General features: G+C 33.8%; 1 protein-coding gene across 3 annotated transcripts in view; it reads left to right on the top strand.

Annotated features, from left to right (window-relative positions):
* cyp33 (peptidylprolyl isomerase cyclophilin-33) overlaps positions 1–16,837 on the top strand; it is a 165,169-nt gene that overhangs the window by 42,209 nt on the left and 106,123 nt on the right. For 2 of the 3 annotated variants that reach the window (XM_090402105.1, XM_090402106.1), the window contains exon 4: positions 15,385–15,411. The exons of the other annotated variant lie outside the window; for it this stretch is intronic. In XM_090402105.1, the coding sequence (XP_090258231.1) occupies positions 15,385–15,411 (27 nt within the window). The remainder of the gene's footprint in view (positions 1–15,384; positions 15,412–16,837) is intronic. 3 annotated transcript variants of the gene reach the window in all.

Genomic DNA, 16,837 nt, shown 5'->3' on the forward strand with positions numbered 1-16,837 from the left:
ATTTATTTAATTATTTATTTTAATTTCTTTAATTTAAATTTATTTATTTAATTAAAATTAAATTAATTAATATATATAAATTAAACTTTATCATAGGTATGCATGTATAGGAAAAACAGTATATATAATGTTTGGTGCTATCTGCTGGTTGTCTTGGAACGTATCCCCCCGTGGATAACGGGGGAGGTGGAACTGGTGTATAAAGAAAATAGAAGCAGATAATTAGAATACTACTTAGAGTAGTTATTCTTTCCACAGCATTGATGACGGCACAGTTTTTACGTGGCTTCATCCACAAAAGATTGTTAACCTATGGTCTACTAGTTCTGTAGGTGGGCTGAGGGTTAGATAATCTGGAAACCTTGATCTAGAGATCAGATATGGAACTTTTTTCAAGCCACTTCAATCCTCCAATAAGCATGTGATGGTTTCGCACCAGATGATGAATTTTATCTCCCACATGAAAACATTTGTAGACAATAAGATTTTATTTATATACAATGAAATAAAAGCAGTTTGATTACATATAATCAAAAGTGTTTTATGAAAGATAGACCAACATTAAAGTGAATCACCATCTAAAATCAAAGTTCATATATCATGCTGACATATTATATGCTTACTTCACTGTTGATCTGTACTACATAATGTCCATCATAACCTACTTCTCTGAATTTCACGTCTTTTATGAAAGTGGACCAGAGGCTTGCAATTTAAGATGAGACTTTTTTGCGTTGGGTTGGACATCATACCATCTCTGAAGTTTTTTTTTTAAACTTTCGAAATATACCCATTAAACTCAGTATATGGCAGTTTTGTTAATGTTCAGATCGCTTGATATTTCTCTTTAGTGTGATAGGCCAGACATGATTTGTGTGACCTCTTTTTCTCAATCTCCTTGAAATGTTCTTTCATGGGTATTTCTCTCAAATCATCATCATCATCATACGTATCAAGGATTTAGGCCTAGCATGGCCTGTTCCGGCCTTAGAAGTCATCGGTGAATCATTTAAGAGGACGTCCTGGTTTTCTTTTCCCTAATGGCTTGTACTTTAAGGCTTGTTTTGGTAATCTTTCTGTTTTCTTTCGTAATCTTTGAACATGTTCCATCCATTTATGTTTATATTTTTTAATTTTTTCTATTACTGGTTCTTGGTTTAATTCTTTCATAATATCTTCGTTTCTTTTGTGATCAAATAGGGTATACTTTTGCAGTTTTTCTCATAAACTTCATTTCTGCTGTTGTTAATCTTTGTTTGTCTTTTTGTTTTATTGTCCAGATTTAGCTTCCATACATTAAGACTGTTAGGGCTAATGTATTGTATACGTTTGGCCTGGTTTGTTTTTGAACTAGGTTTGGTTTAAATATAGAGTTAATTACTCCTGTTATTTTTAAATATTTTACAATTTTTACGTTTATATCTTTTTCATTTTCATATGTGATCATACATCTTAGGTAATTAAATGAATTCACCTGTTCTAAGATCTTGTTATCTATTACTATTTTAGTTCTTGCTGGATCTTGTCCTTTAAAGGCCATAGGTTTTGAGTTTTCTGTTGATATTATCATACCATAATTTTTGGATATCTCATTTAGATCTAAAATAGCTTTCTGTAAGTTATCTTCAGAATTGGCAATTATTATTTGGTCGTCGGCAAAGAGGAGAGTGTTTAAGTTAACTGTAGGAGAAAGTTTAATACCTTGATGGAAATTTTTACTCCATTTTATTAATATTTCATTTAAGTAGATATTCAAAAGAGTTGCTGAGAGGGGACATCCCTGTCAGACCCCTTGGTTTATCTCTCGTATACGATAGCTCGTGATTTAATCTTATTTGTATTTGATTATTTTCATATATACTTGTGATAGCTTTTAGGATATTATTTGGTATTTGTCTTTCTTTTAATATGTTAAATAAAATGTTTCTTTTAACTTTGTCAAATGCTTTTTCAAAGTCAATAAATGCAATATGTGTTTCTAAATTATATTCTCTTCTTTTCTCTGTTATTAATTTTAGGCAAAAGGCTGGGTCTACAAAAAGCAAATGAGGCAGAAGAAATTTCCAAACCTCAACAAACCCAAATTTGTTGAGGTTTGGAAAGTTTTTTAGAGCTAAGGCTGATTCTATGAACAATCTTACATATTTAAACTTGCTGCAGTGTATTAACGTGGCTTTCTTCCAACGTATTCTGTGGCAGGTATCCAGAGCATGGTCTGCAAGCCCAGAGTGACTGTACTGGTGAAACCAGGTGTGGTCTTTAAGTTCCGAAATCCTGACATTTGCTGTCCTGTTTGTTTGGCCAAAGTAGGACAGTTTACAGCTACAAGGGACCTGGTACACCCCCAGGTAGGTCTAGGGGAAATGGTTGGTCTTTGGTGGAGTGGATAAGGGATGCCAATTTTTTATATGGTTTGTAACAAGAAGTTAGGTCATATTTTTTTAAGATTTTGGTTATTTTTTCTGAGATGTCCCGGATATAGCGAATGGTGATGGATTTAGTGTAATCTTTCTTATGAAGGGGGAGGAGGAGTTGTGGTTATCTGGTTTTAATATTTTTTGGAGGTTGTAGCCATTGCTAAGAAAGTATTAAGGATGTGGTTTAGTTCAGTGGTTAGGGCATTGTCATCTGAACAGATTAATTTTGCCCTGTATATAGTGTTTTTATAACCCCATATTGTTGTGGGGTGGGGAATTGCTGGTGAATGTATCTGCCTGTATGAGTGAGTTTTCTGTAAACAGAGAATACCAAGGATCCAACAGGCTGGCGAGTGATTAGAGTGTCTAGGAAAGAGAGACTGTTGTTTTCCTCTTTTTCCAAGGTGAACTGGATTCTGGGGTAGTGATTGTTTAAGTGTGTTAAGGAGTGAAGTGTATCTGAGCATATGTGCCAAATAGCAAACACATCATCAATGTAGTGAAGCCAAACAGTGGGTTTTTGTGGCACAGAGTTTAAGGCTTTCTCTTCAAAAGTCTCCATAAAGAAGTTGGCCAGGGGTGTGGAGAGTGGTGAACCCATGGCTGTCCCCTCTATCTGTTTGTAGAATTTTCCTTGCCAAACGAAATAGCCTGAGTTCATTGTGAACTGAAATAGGGCTGAGATATCGGGAGGAAATTTGGCTTCAATGAGCTCTAAGGTTTCCTTGAGTGGGACATTTGGGAATAGGGAGTAGTAGTTTTTATTTTCTTTGCTTGTTTGATTAGAAACAAAATTCTTGATTATATGTGATCATACCAGATTTATTTAATATCATTCACAATAATGGGATTTTAACCTGCAGTCTGTTGGTTGGAAAGTGTATACACTGTTCATTCAGTCAGTCAATCTGACATTCAGAATTCACTGCTTTGTTTTTCAAACTTCTGCAGTTGTTCATGATGGAACAATGTCTGTGTGGTATTTCACTTCAGAATATGTAATTTTTTATAATCTCAGAAGTTTCTTGAGAAACTTCATGGTCTGAGTTATGGAAGTGTTTATTTAATGCTTCCATAACTCAAACCATGCAGTTGTTCAAGAAACTTCTGAGATTATAAAAAATTACATATTCTAAAGTGAAGTACCACACAGACATTGTTCCATCATGAACAACTGTAGAAGTTTGAAAAACAAAGCAGTGAATTCTGAATATGAATAAAAAAAATATGTTAAAATAAATAAAGCATAAAAAATTTATAAATCCATTATGTAACAGGAAGGATTTTTAGGTAATGTCTGGTAACAAATGCAGCACATACACATTGACCTATGTGGCTAGTTGGTAATATTTAACATATTGACTCTTATAGTCCACTCAGTAATAGCTTAAAAAATGAAACTTGCACATAATAAATATTAATCAGAGAAGAATTAAAATGCATTGAAATGCATAATTTGAATAATTCAAGGGAGATGATGGATCTATTATTATACTGCTGTATAAAATATGAAATAGGAAAGCAGCATGTATTTTTTTTTTTTTATTCTCATTCTAAGTGGTAGATGATCCTCAACCTTCATTTCCCCATGCATTATTACATTGTTTGTTGGATGCCTGAAGTGGCAAAAATTGTCATGTTTGTGTGAGAAGATCATTAGTTTCCCTTTTTTAATCTTCCTCCTTTAAGTAGCATAAATAGTTATTTTCCATTCAAGGATAGTAAAATAAAAACAAAGTGTTTTATGTGATTGCAACATATCTAACAACTGGTTTAATTAGGACTAAAAACTAAATAAAATATCCAAGTTAAAACTAAATTCATTATTCAGGTTTAGATACACTGTAATAATTTAATTCATTTCCATCCAAAATACAAGTTCAGCAACTGAAATAGTTAGGATGAAATTTAAAAAAAATAGTAAATACTTATTTTTTTTACAGAAAGACATTATAAATCACTATTAGAAATTAAATTTGGACTAATCCAAGTGTAAAATGCTTATCAACTTACAAATTGGATGGGCCCATTGATATTTATATTTCTCTCTCTCTCTCTCATACTATACTATACTATACTATACTATACTAAGAGAATTCATTCTTTAAAATGGACTCCAGTTTTAAGGTGTGCTTCAACACAAACATTATGATTAAATCTGGCTTCTCAAAGCAAACTCAGCCTTATTTTATTAGAAAAATTAGTTCAGTGCATTTATATTTGAATATCACAATGAAGAAATCCTTCATTATGAATTTAACCGAACTTTTCATTGGATGAATCTATCATGGCAGAACATATTAAATGTTCTGTCAAAAGAGAATTCTTTCATATAGAGAATCAGCAGTGACTGAATGGCCACTTAAAATAAGTATTGGGACAGTGCCTTATTTCATAAAAATATAGAAGTCTCAATAATGCAGTTTCTCCCCTTGGTCCTGATCTAACCTTTACTCCTTTTTGGCATACTTGGCACTACTTTGCACAAATATGAGTGTCAGATGTTTTGGACTATTTTTCTTCCTGTCCACCAATTCATGTGCTGTTATTAGACTCACTGGTCTGACCCAGTGATCAGACTAGTGGATTTAATCCTGATCCAGGTATGGGTTAGATAAAGTGGGTTAGCCACCACTCTCTTAGGTTGAGAGTGGTAGCTGTGTGCAGACCAGTCAAGTTTTTCTATATGTTGTTTTTCCTGTCACAATAGCTCTTGCAGTCTTACATGTGTTATCATGTTGAAAGAAATGTATGTTCTATAAAATTGCTGCAATGTAGGAAGCATTTCATAATCCAGAGCATTTATCTTTCTAGGCACCACAATCAAAGGTCTGAATTCATACCAGGAGAAACAACTTCAGAACCATTACACCTCTGACACCAAAATTTGCAGTTTGGATGATGCACTTAAACATCTACACTTGCCCATCCAATTAGAAAGTTTTTTAATTGGATGGGCAATTAAAAAAAGTTTTTTTTTGTGTGTGTGCGTGTGCGATTTTTTTACTCCATATCACAGACTTCAAATGCTCTCTCTGGATCAGTCAAGATGGTCTTTACACTAATTTAGTGTACAGTACTATTGATTATCATGATTGATGTGTTGGGTTATGTGCAGCTGTCCTGAACTGAGGCTGTGCTGATCTTTATGTAATATCTTGCTGCTAACTCCTTGAATTCCTGATTAATCATTTCTACATTCGATTAGACTGCTCAGATTTCTGTACAACCTTTTTTTTTTGAGAGCCTTTGTTTCCTAAGTACTAATCTCCTGTGCTTTTCTTGGCTGAAGTGGCACCTACACATTTCCATCAGCTGATAATGTGACCTAAGTTGATTTTGGGTGATTCAGTCTTTTATGTTATGATCATAAAACAGTCAGTGTTAAGAACTATGTTTCTGCAGAGACAGAGTTCATAACACTGGTAGAAGACAAGTGGCCACTAATGTCATCCTATGATAATACTTCTTTTGAAGTCTGTAAGTATAGTACAATCCTTAAGATGCATGTGATTGATTTATATAGCAAGATATGACATGATATGTCATATCAGGAATATACACGTATGTTGTAATTCTAAAACAGATGTCCCAATACTTATTTCAGCATTGTGTGTGTGTGAGTGAGTGAGAGAGTCAGTCAGTCTTTTCTTTGAATCTCTTCCAGGAAAAAAAAAATCAGTTAGAATTGTATACTTTCTGTAGAGAGAGCACTACCTATAGATTAGCTATGCCACACTTTAAACCATATCAGAAAAAAACTGTTCTTTATTGAATATTTAAAAACTATTTAAATCCAGCTAACCTTGCGCATTTAAACAACTTCAAGAAAGTAAATTAACAATTTTTACTCATTGCACAAATGGTACTTGATACTGGCCATTGTTTTGAGTTACAAGTAATGACTCGCAACTCAAAATAAAAAATTTAAAAAAAAAATCCATCAGCACTAAAATCAATTTGATTTGATTTGACTTAATTTACCTTTATGGAGTCATCTGTGGTGAAATTTAACCATCCACTTTTTTATTCCATATCTTTTGATTATAAGATTTTTTTTTCTCTCTCTCAAAACAAAATTTACACAGTCAAATGTTATTCCTGAATGAATATTTATTTATTTATTCTAAATATAAATATCCTGATGTCGCAATTATTATTTTTTCGGAAATAACGTTATTTCCAAATTTAATACTAAATTTAATACAAAATTAATACTAAAACATTAATTATAAAAAAAACCTCAATTAATACTTTCCTATATTTCGGCAACGTTACATTGCCCATCATCAGGGATCACACAAAAACAATGATATGTGCTCACAGACACTAACACTGGGCAAATGAGGCTGAAGACAGGTGACAGTAGTAGGGCCTAGATTCCTGAAGTGTCTCCTAATGAGCTAAATTGGGTAGTCTTGGCCATTGGCTGAAGATTACCCAAGATTACAATATTTAGCCCACTAGGGGACACCATTTAGGAATCTAGGACCTCCTTCTGTTGCTAGTGTTAGTGCCTGTTGGCACATATCATTATTTTTGTGTGATCCCTGATAATGGGCAATGTAACATTGCCGAAATATAGGAAAGTACATCCAATTCTCCATTTACATGGTAGATTGGTTCCAGAAAAAATGTAAAAAAGAATACAGTGCATATGAAAAAATAGAAGAATGGTTCCAGATGTGAAAACCTGATACGAAAAATAAGTTATTTTCAAACAAAATATATGAAAATCATTGAATAAAACTATTTAATTTTATTGGAATATTTTTTATTTATTTATTTATTTAAAGTATATACATATGTATCTTGCTTAAAGAAAACAGTGTGTTACTAATAAAACAGAAATTCAAAAAGGCTCAAATACACCGTGCATATGGTTATTAGTAAATTTTATTTGCCATCACTTTCTGACAGTAGCCTCATTCTTTTTGTGTGAGACTGGAATTAAATCACTTCTGTCACTTGAAACACTTTGGCCTTCTTGTTCATACTGCAATGGCAAAACGTTTCTTCAGTAAAAATAACTAAATTAGCACTAATTTCCAATAATTCTGAAGGTTGATTTTTTTTACCACGAACTCTGTAATTAATCGTTGAGATCTTGTTTTGACTAGATCTTTGTATAATTCTTCATATTGCAACACATGACTTCAGTTCATTTAAACTGTTCAACTTGTTCAGTATTTGAATCATGTGTAAGAAAATGACTTTGCAGTTTACTAGCCATTTGAAGCCTTTCGTTAATTATCCCTGCAGTGAGTGGAATCTTTTTGTCATCATCACTTTTTTCTTTTTCATCGAGATTCTCAAGGACAGCTTTAATTATTTCGTCATCACTAACAGTCTTGTCAACCATCAATTCTTCAATATTTGCAGACAAAAAATCATCAAATCCTTCTCTACCAACTGCATGTGCTAATCTGATGATATTGGGATATTCAGTTGCTTGCAAAGGTATGGGATTTTTCTTTTTCACACATTCTGGTCAAGTAGCTTTCCAGCATGCATTTAAAGTTGACAGTTTCAATTCTGATAAAGCCAACTTAGCAAGTTCGATGCAATCTAAAATAGAAAATTTCTTCCACACATCAATAACTGTCAGTAAATTATCCTTATTCTAAGTTATCCGAAATGTATTGTAATGTTCTTCTTATGTAATAAGTTTTGAAAGTAGCAATCACATCCTGGTCTAGTGGTTATATTAAGGATGTTGTATTAGGTGGCAGAAAACAAAATTCCACATTTGGGTGTTCTAAAACAGGATGGCCAGGCACATTGTCTATAATCAATAAAACTTATGATAGAACATTCATTAAAAATTTATTTTGTAACCTGACCTTTTTTGTTTCCCTCACTGATAATGTGTTAAAATCCACACCTTTCATTTCCCGTGATCTTTGGGATCGATTGATGAGTAATGGTTTTAAACATTTCGTATAAACAAGAAATGATTGTTTAGCAAACAGCTTAACTCCTTCCAAGCAGCTTTATATAATCGGGCTTCTAGTAATGTACCAACATAACTTTGAGGAATCAGCATAGCATCCTTTTTCTGCTTCCAGGAACCAACGGCAAGTGAATATAACAGATCATCTGTCAGCTTAACTAAGGGGAATCGTAATTACAAAAATTTATTTTTTTGTTGTTGCCACAATTGTCTACATTCTGTAGCATAGATGATATTTAAAACATCGAGGGGGGAGGGGCTCCCAGAAATCAAGTTGAAGTACATATGTACCGTTCTAGGAAATGATAGTTATAATGGAAATAACCTCTTTAACAGAACTGAATTCAAACAGAAATTTTAAAAGCGCCATTTGGACCGTGTAAAATCAAAATATGCCGTGTAAAAATAGAATTGCTTCTGTTTTCTAAACTGTGTTATTTCGAAATCATGTAAAAAAAGGCTGTGTAAAAAGAGAATTAGCTGTATTAATTAAAGTTTTTTATAATTAATATTTTAGTATACATCGTTCTTTCCAAAAAAATGATAGTTATGAGTAACCAACGTATAAGCCTATCTACCACAATTCTTATGCCACACTGGAGTTATGTTCAGTATATCTGGGTCTTTGGCCAGTTTCCTTTCAAGTAAATTTTTTTACAGATAGTTGTGCTAAAGTATATATCATCTTAAAGTTCTTTATTAATGACAAAAATAAATGCGACATAAATTTTGTTGTCTGGTTATTTATTTAATCACTTTAGAGATGGAAAGCATTCTGATAATTCACTTTCTAACATTGAACAGCATAGAGTACAATAAAATTGAGTTCTATTTTATTTATACCATGCAAAAAGTAATTTTACAATTAACTCCTTAACTTAGAGATCATAATTTTTATTCTTTCATTCAATGAAATTAAATGGTGAACAGCTTTTATCATATACAATTTATGGATAAATACTTGAATAATAAAAATTCTGTATTTCAACCTTCATTCATATAAAGGTCATCTTCAGGAAAATATACAACTGCTATATTACAGCAACCAGAAACATAACCTAGTAAGCTACATCACATCCAAAATTAATTACTTAACCTGTCTAGCTGACCTCTTGTGGTTTAAAAATAAATTAAATTAAATTAAATTGAAAGAATAATAGTTAATCACTTTAGTTAAGCCATTTAGTTAATGGCTGAGCTAGACTTGCAACACTTGCAGGTGCAAACTTGACTTGCTTGTCTGTTTGCTTACTTGGGAAATGGAGTAAAACCAGGTTTAAAAATAGCTTGGTATCTTTAACATTTATTATACACAAGGTAAAATACTTTCTACATTTATATCTCCTCCTGAGATTTTTATTTAATAAGGTTAAAATACATTATGGTAACTTGTTCTGGTAAAATACTTATAAGCTCTGTATTACTAAAATCTTGGTATTTCTAGCCTGGCTCCCACTGATGAGACCTCAATAAAGGTCCAAACCGGTCTGGGTAGCAGCCCCTTGCCTTTAATACAAAGCATCATACATCTCCTCCAGGAGATGTGCTTTACATTAAGGGTAAACATTAAGATTAGTGATCAGAGCTTATTCTACTTTTACCATGAGTTGCCTTGGTCTTGCACTACGTGCAGGGTCAGCTAGACTTGCAACACTTGCAGACGCAAACTTGACTTGCCTGTCTGTTTGCTTACTTGGGAAATGGAGTAAAACCAGGTTTAAAAATAGCTTGGTATCTTTAACATTTATTATACCCAAGGTAAAATACTTTCTACATATATATATATATATATATATATATATATTAGGATAACCAAGTAATTTTATAAACTTGGTTATTTTAACTCCTAATCCCAAGTATGCAAACAATTAAGTTTGTGCCTGAAACAAAGTTCAAGTCTAAAGATGTTACAACACCAGGAAAACTCATTGTAAAGGTGGGTAAAGCTCTGATCACTATTCTTGGTATTTTCCCATAATGTAAAGCACATCTCACTAGAAGATGTATACTGCAATGCATTATGGGTGGGGTCACTACCCAGACCGGTTTCAACCTTTTTTGAGGTCTCCTCAGTGAGTAGCTAGACCCTAAATACCAAGGTTTTAGTAATACGGAGCCTTATCACCTTTACCTATAGAAGTTGCAACAAGGTGTTTTTATTTTTAATGAAAATCTCTGGAGGAGATATAGATGTAATAAATATTTATTACACACACACACACACAGGGGATCCTCGATCCACATCGTCCTCGACATGCATCATTTCGACTTTATGGCGGTAATCCCATAAATAATTTAAAAAATAAATTTCGACTTGAAGCAGCAAGACATAAAATTTAAACGTTGCAGGCAAACTTGTTTGTGAGCGTGGCGGAAGAATATGCCGTTATGCACCTTTTGTTTGGGAGAGCTGGCGTTGCTTGGGTACCGCATGCTTTGTTTACATCTGCTCTCTCACTTTTGTGTTTGTGTTTTTTTTGTGACTTTTTACCCTTCAGTATGGCTCCCACAAGTAAGGCAGACTCTTCTGATGGCAGTGTGTCGAAGAAAAGGAAAGCCATTACGTTAGAAGTGAAATTAGACATTATTAAAAGAGCAAAAAAGGGAGAAATGCCAATGAACATCGGCCGCGCGTTTAACTTAAGTCATACCACAGTCAGGACTATTATCAAGGATAAAGTTCGCATCCTTGAACACGTGAAAGGATTAGCGCCCATGAAATCGACTGTGATTATGAAAAAATGTAGTAGGCTCATGATTGAGATGGAAAGGCTTCTTGTTCTTTGGCTGGAAGACCAGCATCAACGCCGTATCCCAGTTAGTCTCATGTTGATTCAAGAAAAGGCGAAAAGATTGTTTGAGGCATTGAAAAGTGAAAGGGGGGAAACGAGTGCAGGTGAAGAGTTTAATGCTAGTAAAGGTTGGTTTATGTGGTTTAAGGCTTAGGGCAATTTACATAACCTTAAGGTGCAAGGTGAAGCTGCTAGTGGTGATGATAAAGCTTTCATTTTCCTATAGCCTAGTTCTGCTTCTTGATATATACTTATGACTTTAGGGTGTTTTAGGTTAGGTAAGTAACTTAGGCTATGGTAATCCCGACTTGCATCAAAAATCGCCTTACGTCGGTCCGCAGGAACGGATCTCCGACGTAACTCAAGGACCCCCTGTATGTATGTATGTGAGGGGATACTCAAAAATAAATGGAATCTGAACTTGGTGCATGCATATTTTCTAGTTATGGATGATGTCGCTAGGCATAGTGAGTGTGCAGTTTTTTGCTCCAGTCTGGCAAGTGGCATCATCCTGCGTGAACTGGTTCGTTGTTCTGGCCGCTTGTTTGTTAGTGCTTATGAGCAAGTTTGGATATTTTGTGATGGCTGACCACAAGGAATGGAGAGTGTGCATGAAATTTTGTTTTCTTTTGAGTAAAGCTGCAGATGAAACTGTTGTTATGCTTTGGCAAGCCTTTAAGGATGATGCTTTAGGTAAAACACTGGTCTACAAGTAGTTTTCTTTTTCTCATTTCAAAAATGGAGACATGCCAGTTGGAGATCAACCACGATCTGACCGACCTTTGACAACAAAAATAATGAAAACATCGAAAAGGTTTGCCAAGCAATCAATGAAGATTGTCAAAAGACCATTGAACAAGTTTTTGAAGAGACAAATTTTTCATGGAGTTCGTGCCAGCAAATTTTAACAGAAGATTTGCAAGTGAAACATATGTCTGTTAAATTTGTGCCTCATTTGCTCACAGAGGATTAAAAAAAAATCATGTGAATGTTGACTACTGTGCACAGATTTGGTCACCTGGGTTTCTTGGGAACCAGGAGGTGGTAGAGAAGATTCATGTACAAGTGACTAATGGTGATAGGTCTGTGAAATGCTCTCTGTTAAGATAGGTTGAAGATTTATGGGTTACAAAGTTTACTTGATAGGCAGAAAAGAGGGGATATGATAGAAACTTTTAATATATTAAAGGGGATTTATAAAATTGATGCAAAGGAAATTTTTCAATATATGACAAATAGTCAGAGAACTAAGAGCCATCTGTGGAAATTGTGTAAGAGTGTGGTTAGTAGGGGTGTGCATATCAGATTTTTTGCACGGAGAGTGATGAGTGAGTGTCATGGATTGCCAGAATTTGTTGTGAGTTCCCTGACTGTGAATGGATTCAAGGAGAGTTATGATTAGGACGTGTGTGTATAATGGTTAATTTGGGTCTCTCATGATGAGTCTCCTGACTCCATGGAGATGCCATCAAATAATAGTAATAATAATTCAGTAAAGTTATTCTTCCACATTTATTCTTCCTTTTTGCTTGCAGCATAACAATAAAATTCTCCTGGATTGCCTTTAGCCGGCATAGCTAATTTCTTTTCATATTCTGATTTAGCTTTTTGCACAATTATTTTTCTCCACACTCATTTTTCTGCACTCATTACTTTTCTGGCCTGCGCTTTATATATTTCATAACTCCTCTCACTCTTATTCTTATGAGAGTCTTTCCACATCTTATTCTTGTGGATCTCTTGCTTAATAAGGTTGCACATCCATAATTGTGAGTTCCCTGACAGTGAATAAGTTTTAAGGAGGCATGATAGGTTTTGTGGTTACAACAGTTTGGTTCTCCCACGTACAGAGTCTCCAGATTCCATAGAGATACCATATAATAATAGTAATCTTCATATTCATACAGTCATACTGTCATCCTAATAAAAAAAAAATGGACTATTAAAACTTTAATATATTATGCTCATGCTTTATGCTCTACAGATGACTCTACTTTGTAAAGAATTGCATTTCAGCAAATCAACCTTCTTGACAAATCATTTCAGTGAATCCTTTATTAAAAAAGTTTTCGACAGATATAGGATTCCTGCCTCTTTTCTCAGGAAGAAATTACCCATATTCCATTGCTCTATGTCAAAGGAATATCTAAACATATGACAAAAATTTTAAAGCTTCTCAACAATTTTTGTGGCATTTTATGTTATCAGAAAAATCTCCACCTTTCTCTCTTCACCAAACGATGAGCTTCTTCCAATTAATTTTCTAGGTGTACTACCATATTCCTTGCTCTAATTTTGACAATCTGGATGATCTGCATTTGTCCATCATGAGAAACATAAATCTTATATCAGAATATCTTGAACAATCTGGCTCAAGCTACTTTGATATAAGATTTATCTGCCATTTCCACTAAGCACAGAGTCATGTGTAGTAAAATTAAAATCCTACATTAGAGAGATTCCTTATGGAATGTCTTTAGAAACTCATGAAACATTTCTACGTTGTCCAAACTTAAATAGATCTGATAGTCTACATTTATCTCCTTTATTTGAGATTATTCCAATTAACTGACATTTCTAATTTATTTTTAAATAGGAATTGGTTGACATTTTTTTAGAACCTTTCTGTTAAATATATATTATGTAGTTTTTATATATATATATATATATATATATATATTCTTAAAGGATTACATTATCAAACTTTAAAGCAAAGTTGCATTCAGTTCATTTATTCAAACCAATAAATTAATTAAGCATGTATATATTAATCATAATACTGTGGAATATTGGAGAATATATATAAGATGTTACAGAGCACAGTACTAAAGTAACTCTCCAAACCATTTGTTAGAAGTACAGTATGTAAGAATAGACTTGAAGGATTTTTCCTGGCACATATTCATTTAGGATGTGTGTGTGTGTGTCTTGAAAGAATATGCCTAAAAGGAGTCAAAATAGTGTTGCATGTCAGTGGATGGATGAATGGATGGGGTAGTAACAGTGGCACTGTAAGCCACAGTCTGGCTTCAACAGCAATGGAATGCCATACCATACTATATCCTATATTGAATTAAAGATGTTTTTTGCCTGTTTTTTTTGACAACCTTTGTAATGCCCATGTATTCCATATTTCACAGCCCATATTTCCTAATTACAAGATCTTCCATAATCATTGCCTTAACTACTTATCTTCTTACTGTATTTCAGTTGTCAGTGCCACTAAAACTCGATCTTGCATTATTCTATACAAGAAAGACTGCACTTCACCTTTTATAATATTCAGATCTCTATTCAAGATCAGATATCTCTTCTTGAACTGACTTGAAGCACATCACATCCATAATCTCCTCTTCGTTCAAAAAAAAAAAAGTGTGTTTTTATTTTTGCTCAATACATTATTTTTTACCTATACAACTCTTGACACACTACAAATCCCAAATCCATTTTACCTTAGAATTGCCATTTATGGGGTGAATCACTGAAAAATGTTCATTGCTGTTCAGAACTGTGATCCCTTCTTTGACATACTACTCACTTCAGTCACTAGCTGAGATTATTGCTCCACTCTCCCTCAAACCTATGAACACAAGAGTAGCTGATCTCTAACCATTCACTGTCTAACTCCAAACATATTTAATCAACTTCTCTTCCTCTTTTGTATCTTCTGTATAAGGACTGCAACCTTCAGTTGTACAAAAAACATATCACAGGTTCCACATTTTTTCTCTTGCCCACACACAGCACTGACATGCTGTAGGTCTTTACCTTAGAATTCCCACATATGGAGTGAGTCACTGAAAAATGTTCATTGCTGTTCAGAACTGTGATCCTGTGACATGCTGCTTTAGTCGATAGCTGAGATTATTGCTCCGCTCTCCCTCAAACCTATGAACACATGAGCAGCTGATTATCTCTAATCATTCACTGCCTAACTCCAAACATATTTAATCAACTTCTCTTCCTCTTTTGTATCTTCTGTATAAGGACTGCAACTTTCAGTTGTACAAAAAACATATCAGAGGTTCCACGTTTTTTTCTCTTACCCACACACACACACAGCACTGGTGTGCTGTAGGTCTGACATCCTCATGTGGGATCAATTAAAAAACCATCATAAAGTAATCATAAATAGCTTAGGATTAGGTTGCATCAAGCTTGATTAAATCATATGTTTATAGAAAAAGAAATCTTATAATTTTTTTTTGTTGTTGTTTTGCAGGATGCAGCAGCTGCTATTGATAATATGGTATGTATATATATTCTTATGTATCTTTATGTGTTCATGTTGTTTCAAAGTTCAGTGGTATGCTTTGCTTCCATGTTGTATAAACACATCGTGGCTAGTAAAATGGCAATGAAGTTCTGCAGAAACAGTTCATTCATATCTTCTTCTGATTAAGTGATAATGGAATTGGACCATTATAGGTTATTCATTATAGTTATTAAACTGAACATCCACTAAATAACAATCAAATTCCTGATATGTACCTTCAAGGGACTATTTGAATACTATGACACTACATGATAAGTTTGAGTTAATACTAGCTTCCTGTTAACACTTTTGTTCTAAATTAATCTTACTTATCAGGTCCCCAATATAGTCACCTGTTTGTCTTCTAAGTACTTTTAACTGCATCAATCCAACTGGATATTTGTCATTCTCTGCTTCCTTTCTTGCCATCCTGGCACCAAACACCTGTTTTGCTAGCTTTTCTCTTCCATTCTGTTTAAATGATTATCATCATCATCATCATCATCATCAAATTCCTGCCATGTACCCTCAAGGGGTGTACAGGATATGATAGTACTACATGAAAAAAATTACATCATTATTAATTTCCTATCTACAATTTTCCTCCAAATCAGTCTCTGTTACTTGTCAAGACTCCAACATTATCAGATCTTATATTTCTATCGTCTAAGGCACTTTGTACCGTATCAATCCACCTATATCTTGGTCTTCCTCTGGGTCGTTTTGCTGCCAACCTGGCAGAGAACACTTGTTTTGCTAATCTTTCAATATCAACAGTCCCTGATTACGAACCTGTGATGAAAGGGACAGGAAGATTTGGAGCTTCCCTGGAGAGCATTCGAATTAAATACAGTTAACCACTGCTTTAAAATGAAACACATGAATAAGCAATATTTACTAATATTCATTAACCTCCGAAATACACAGGAAGAAAAGTTTGTGAACCAACACCAATGTGTGAATTTTTCCATTAAAATATAAAAAATATCAAAAAAGAAATAATAAATAATAAAAGTTAAATGTTTCTTTTAAAATAAAAAAAAATTACTTAAGTCTTAAAACATTTTAAATTTGTTTTCATTATTTCACGGCCCCCCCTCAACAAAACCTACGGCCCTCAAGGGGGCTGCAGCCCACAGTTTGGGAAGCGCTGGTGTACAGGATATGATAGTACTACATGAGAACTTACATCATTGCTAACTTCATATCTACGATTTTCCTCCAAATAAATCTGTTACCTGTCAAGACCCCAACATTGTCAGATCTTATATTTCTATCTTCTAAGGCACTTTTTACAGTATCAATCCACCTATATCTTGGTCTTCCTCTGGGTCTTTTTCTTGCCAATATGGCAGAGAATACTTATGATTAGATTAGAGATTATTTTTGCTAATCTTTCCTCTCTTCCATTCGGTTCAAG

The sequence above is a fragment of the Typopeltis vanoorti genome, chromosome 12, assembly GCF_054136105.1.
Source record: "Typopeltis vanoorti isolate ZY-2024b chromosome 12, IOZ_Tvanoo_1.0, whole genome shotgun sequence".
In the NCBI taxonomy this organism is placed as follows: Eukaryota; Metazoa; Arthropoda; class Arachnida; order Uropygi; family Thelyphonidae; genus Typopeltis; species Typopeltis vanoorti.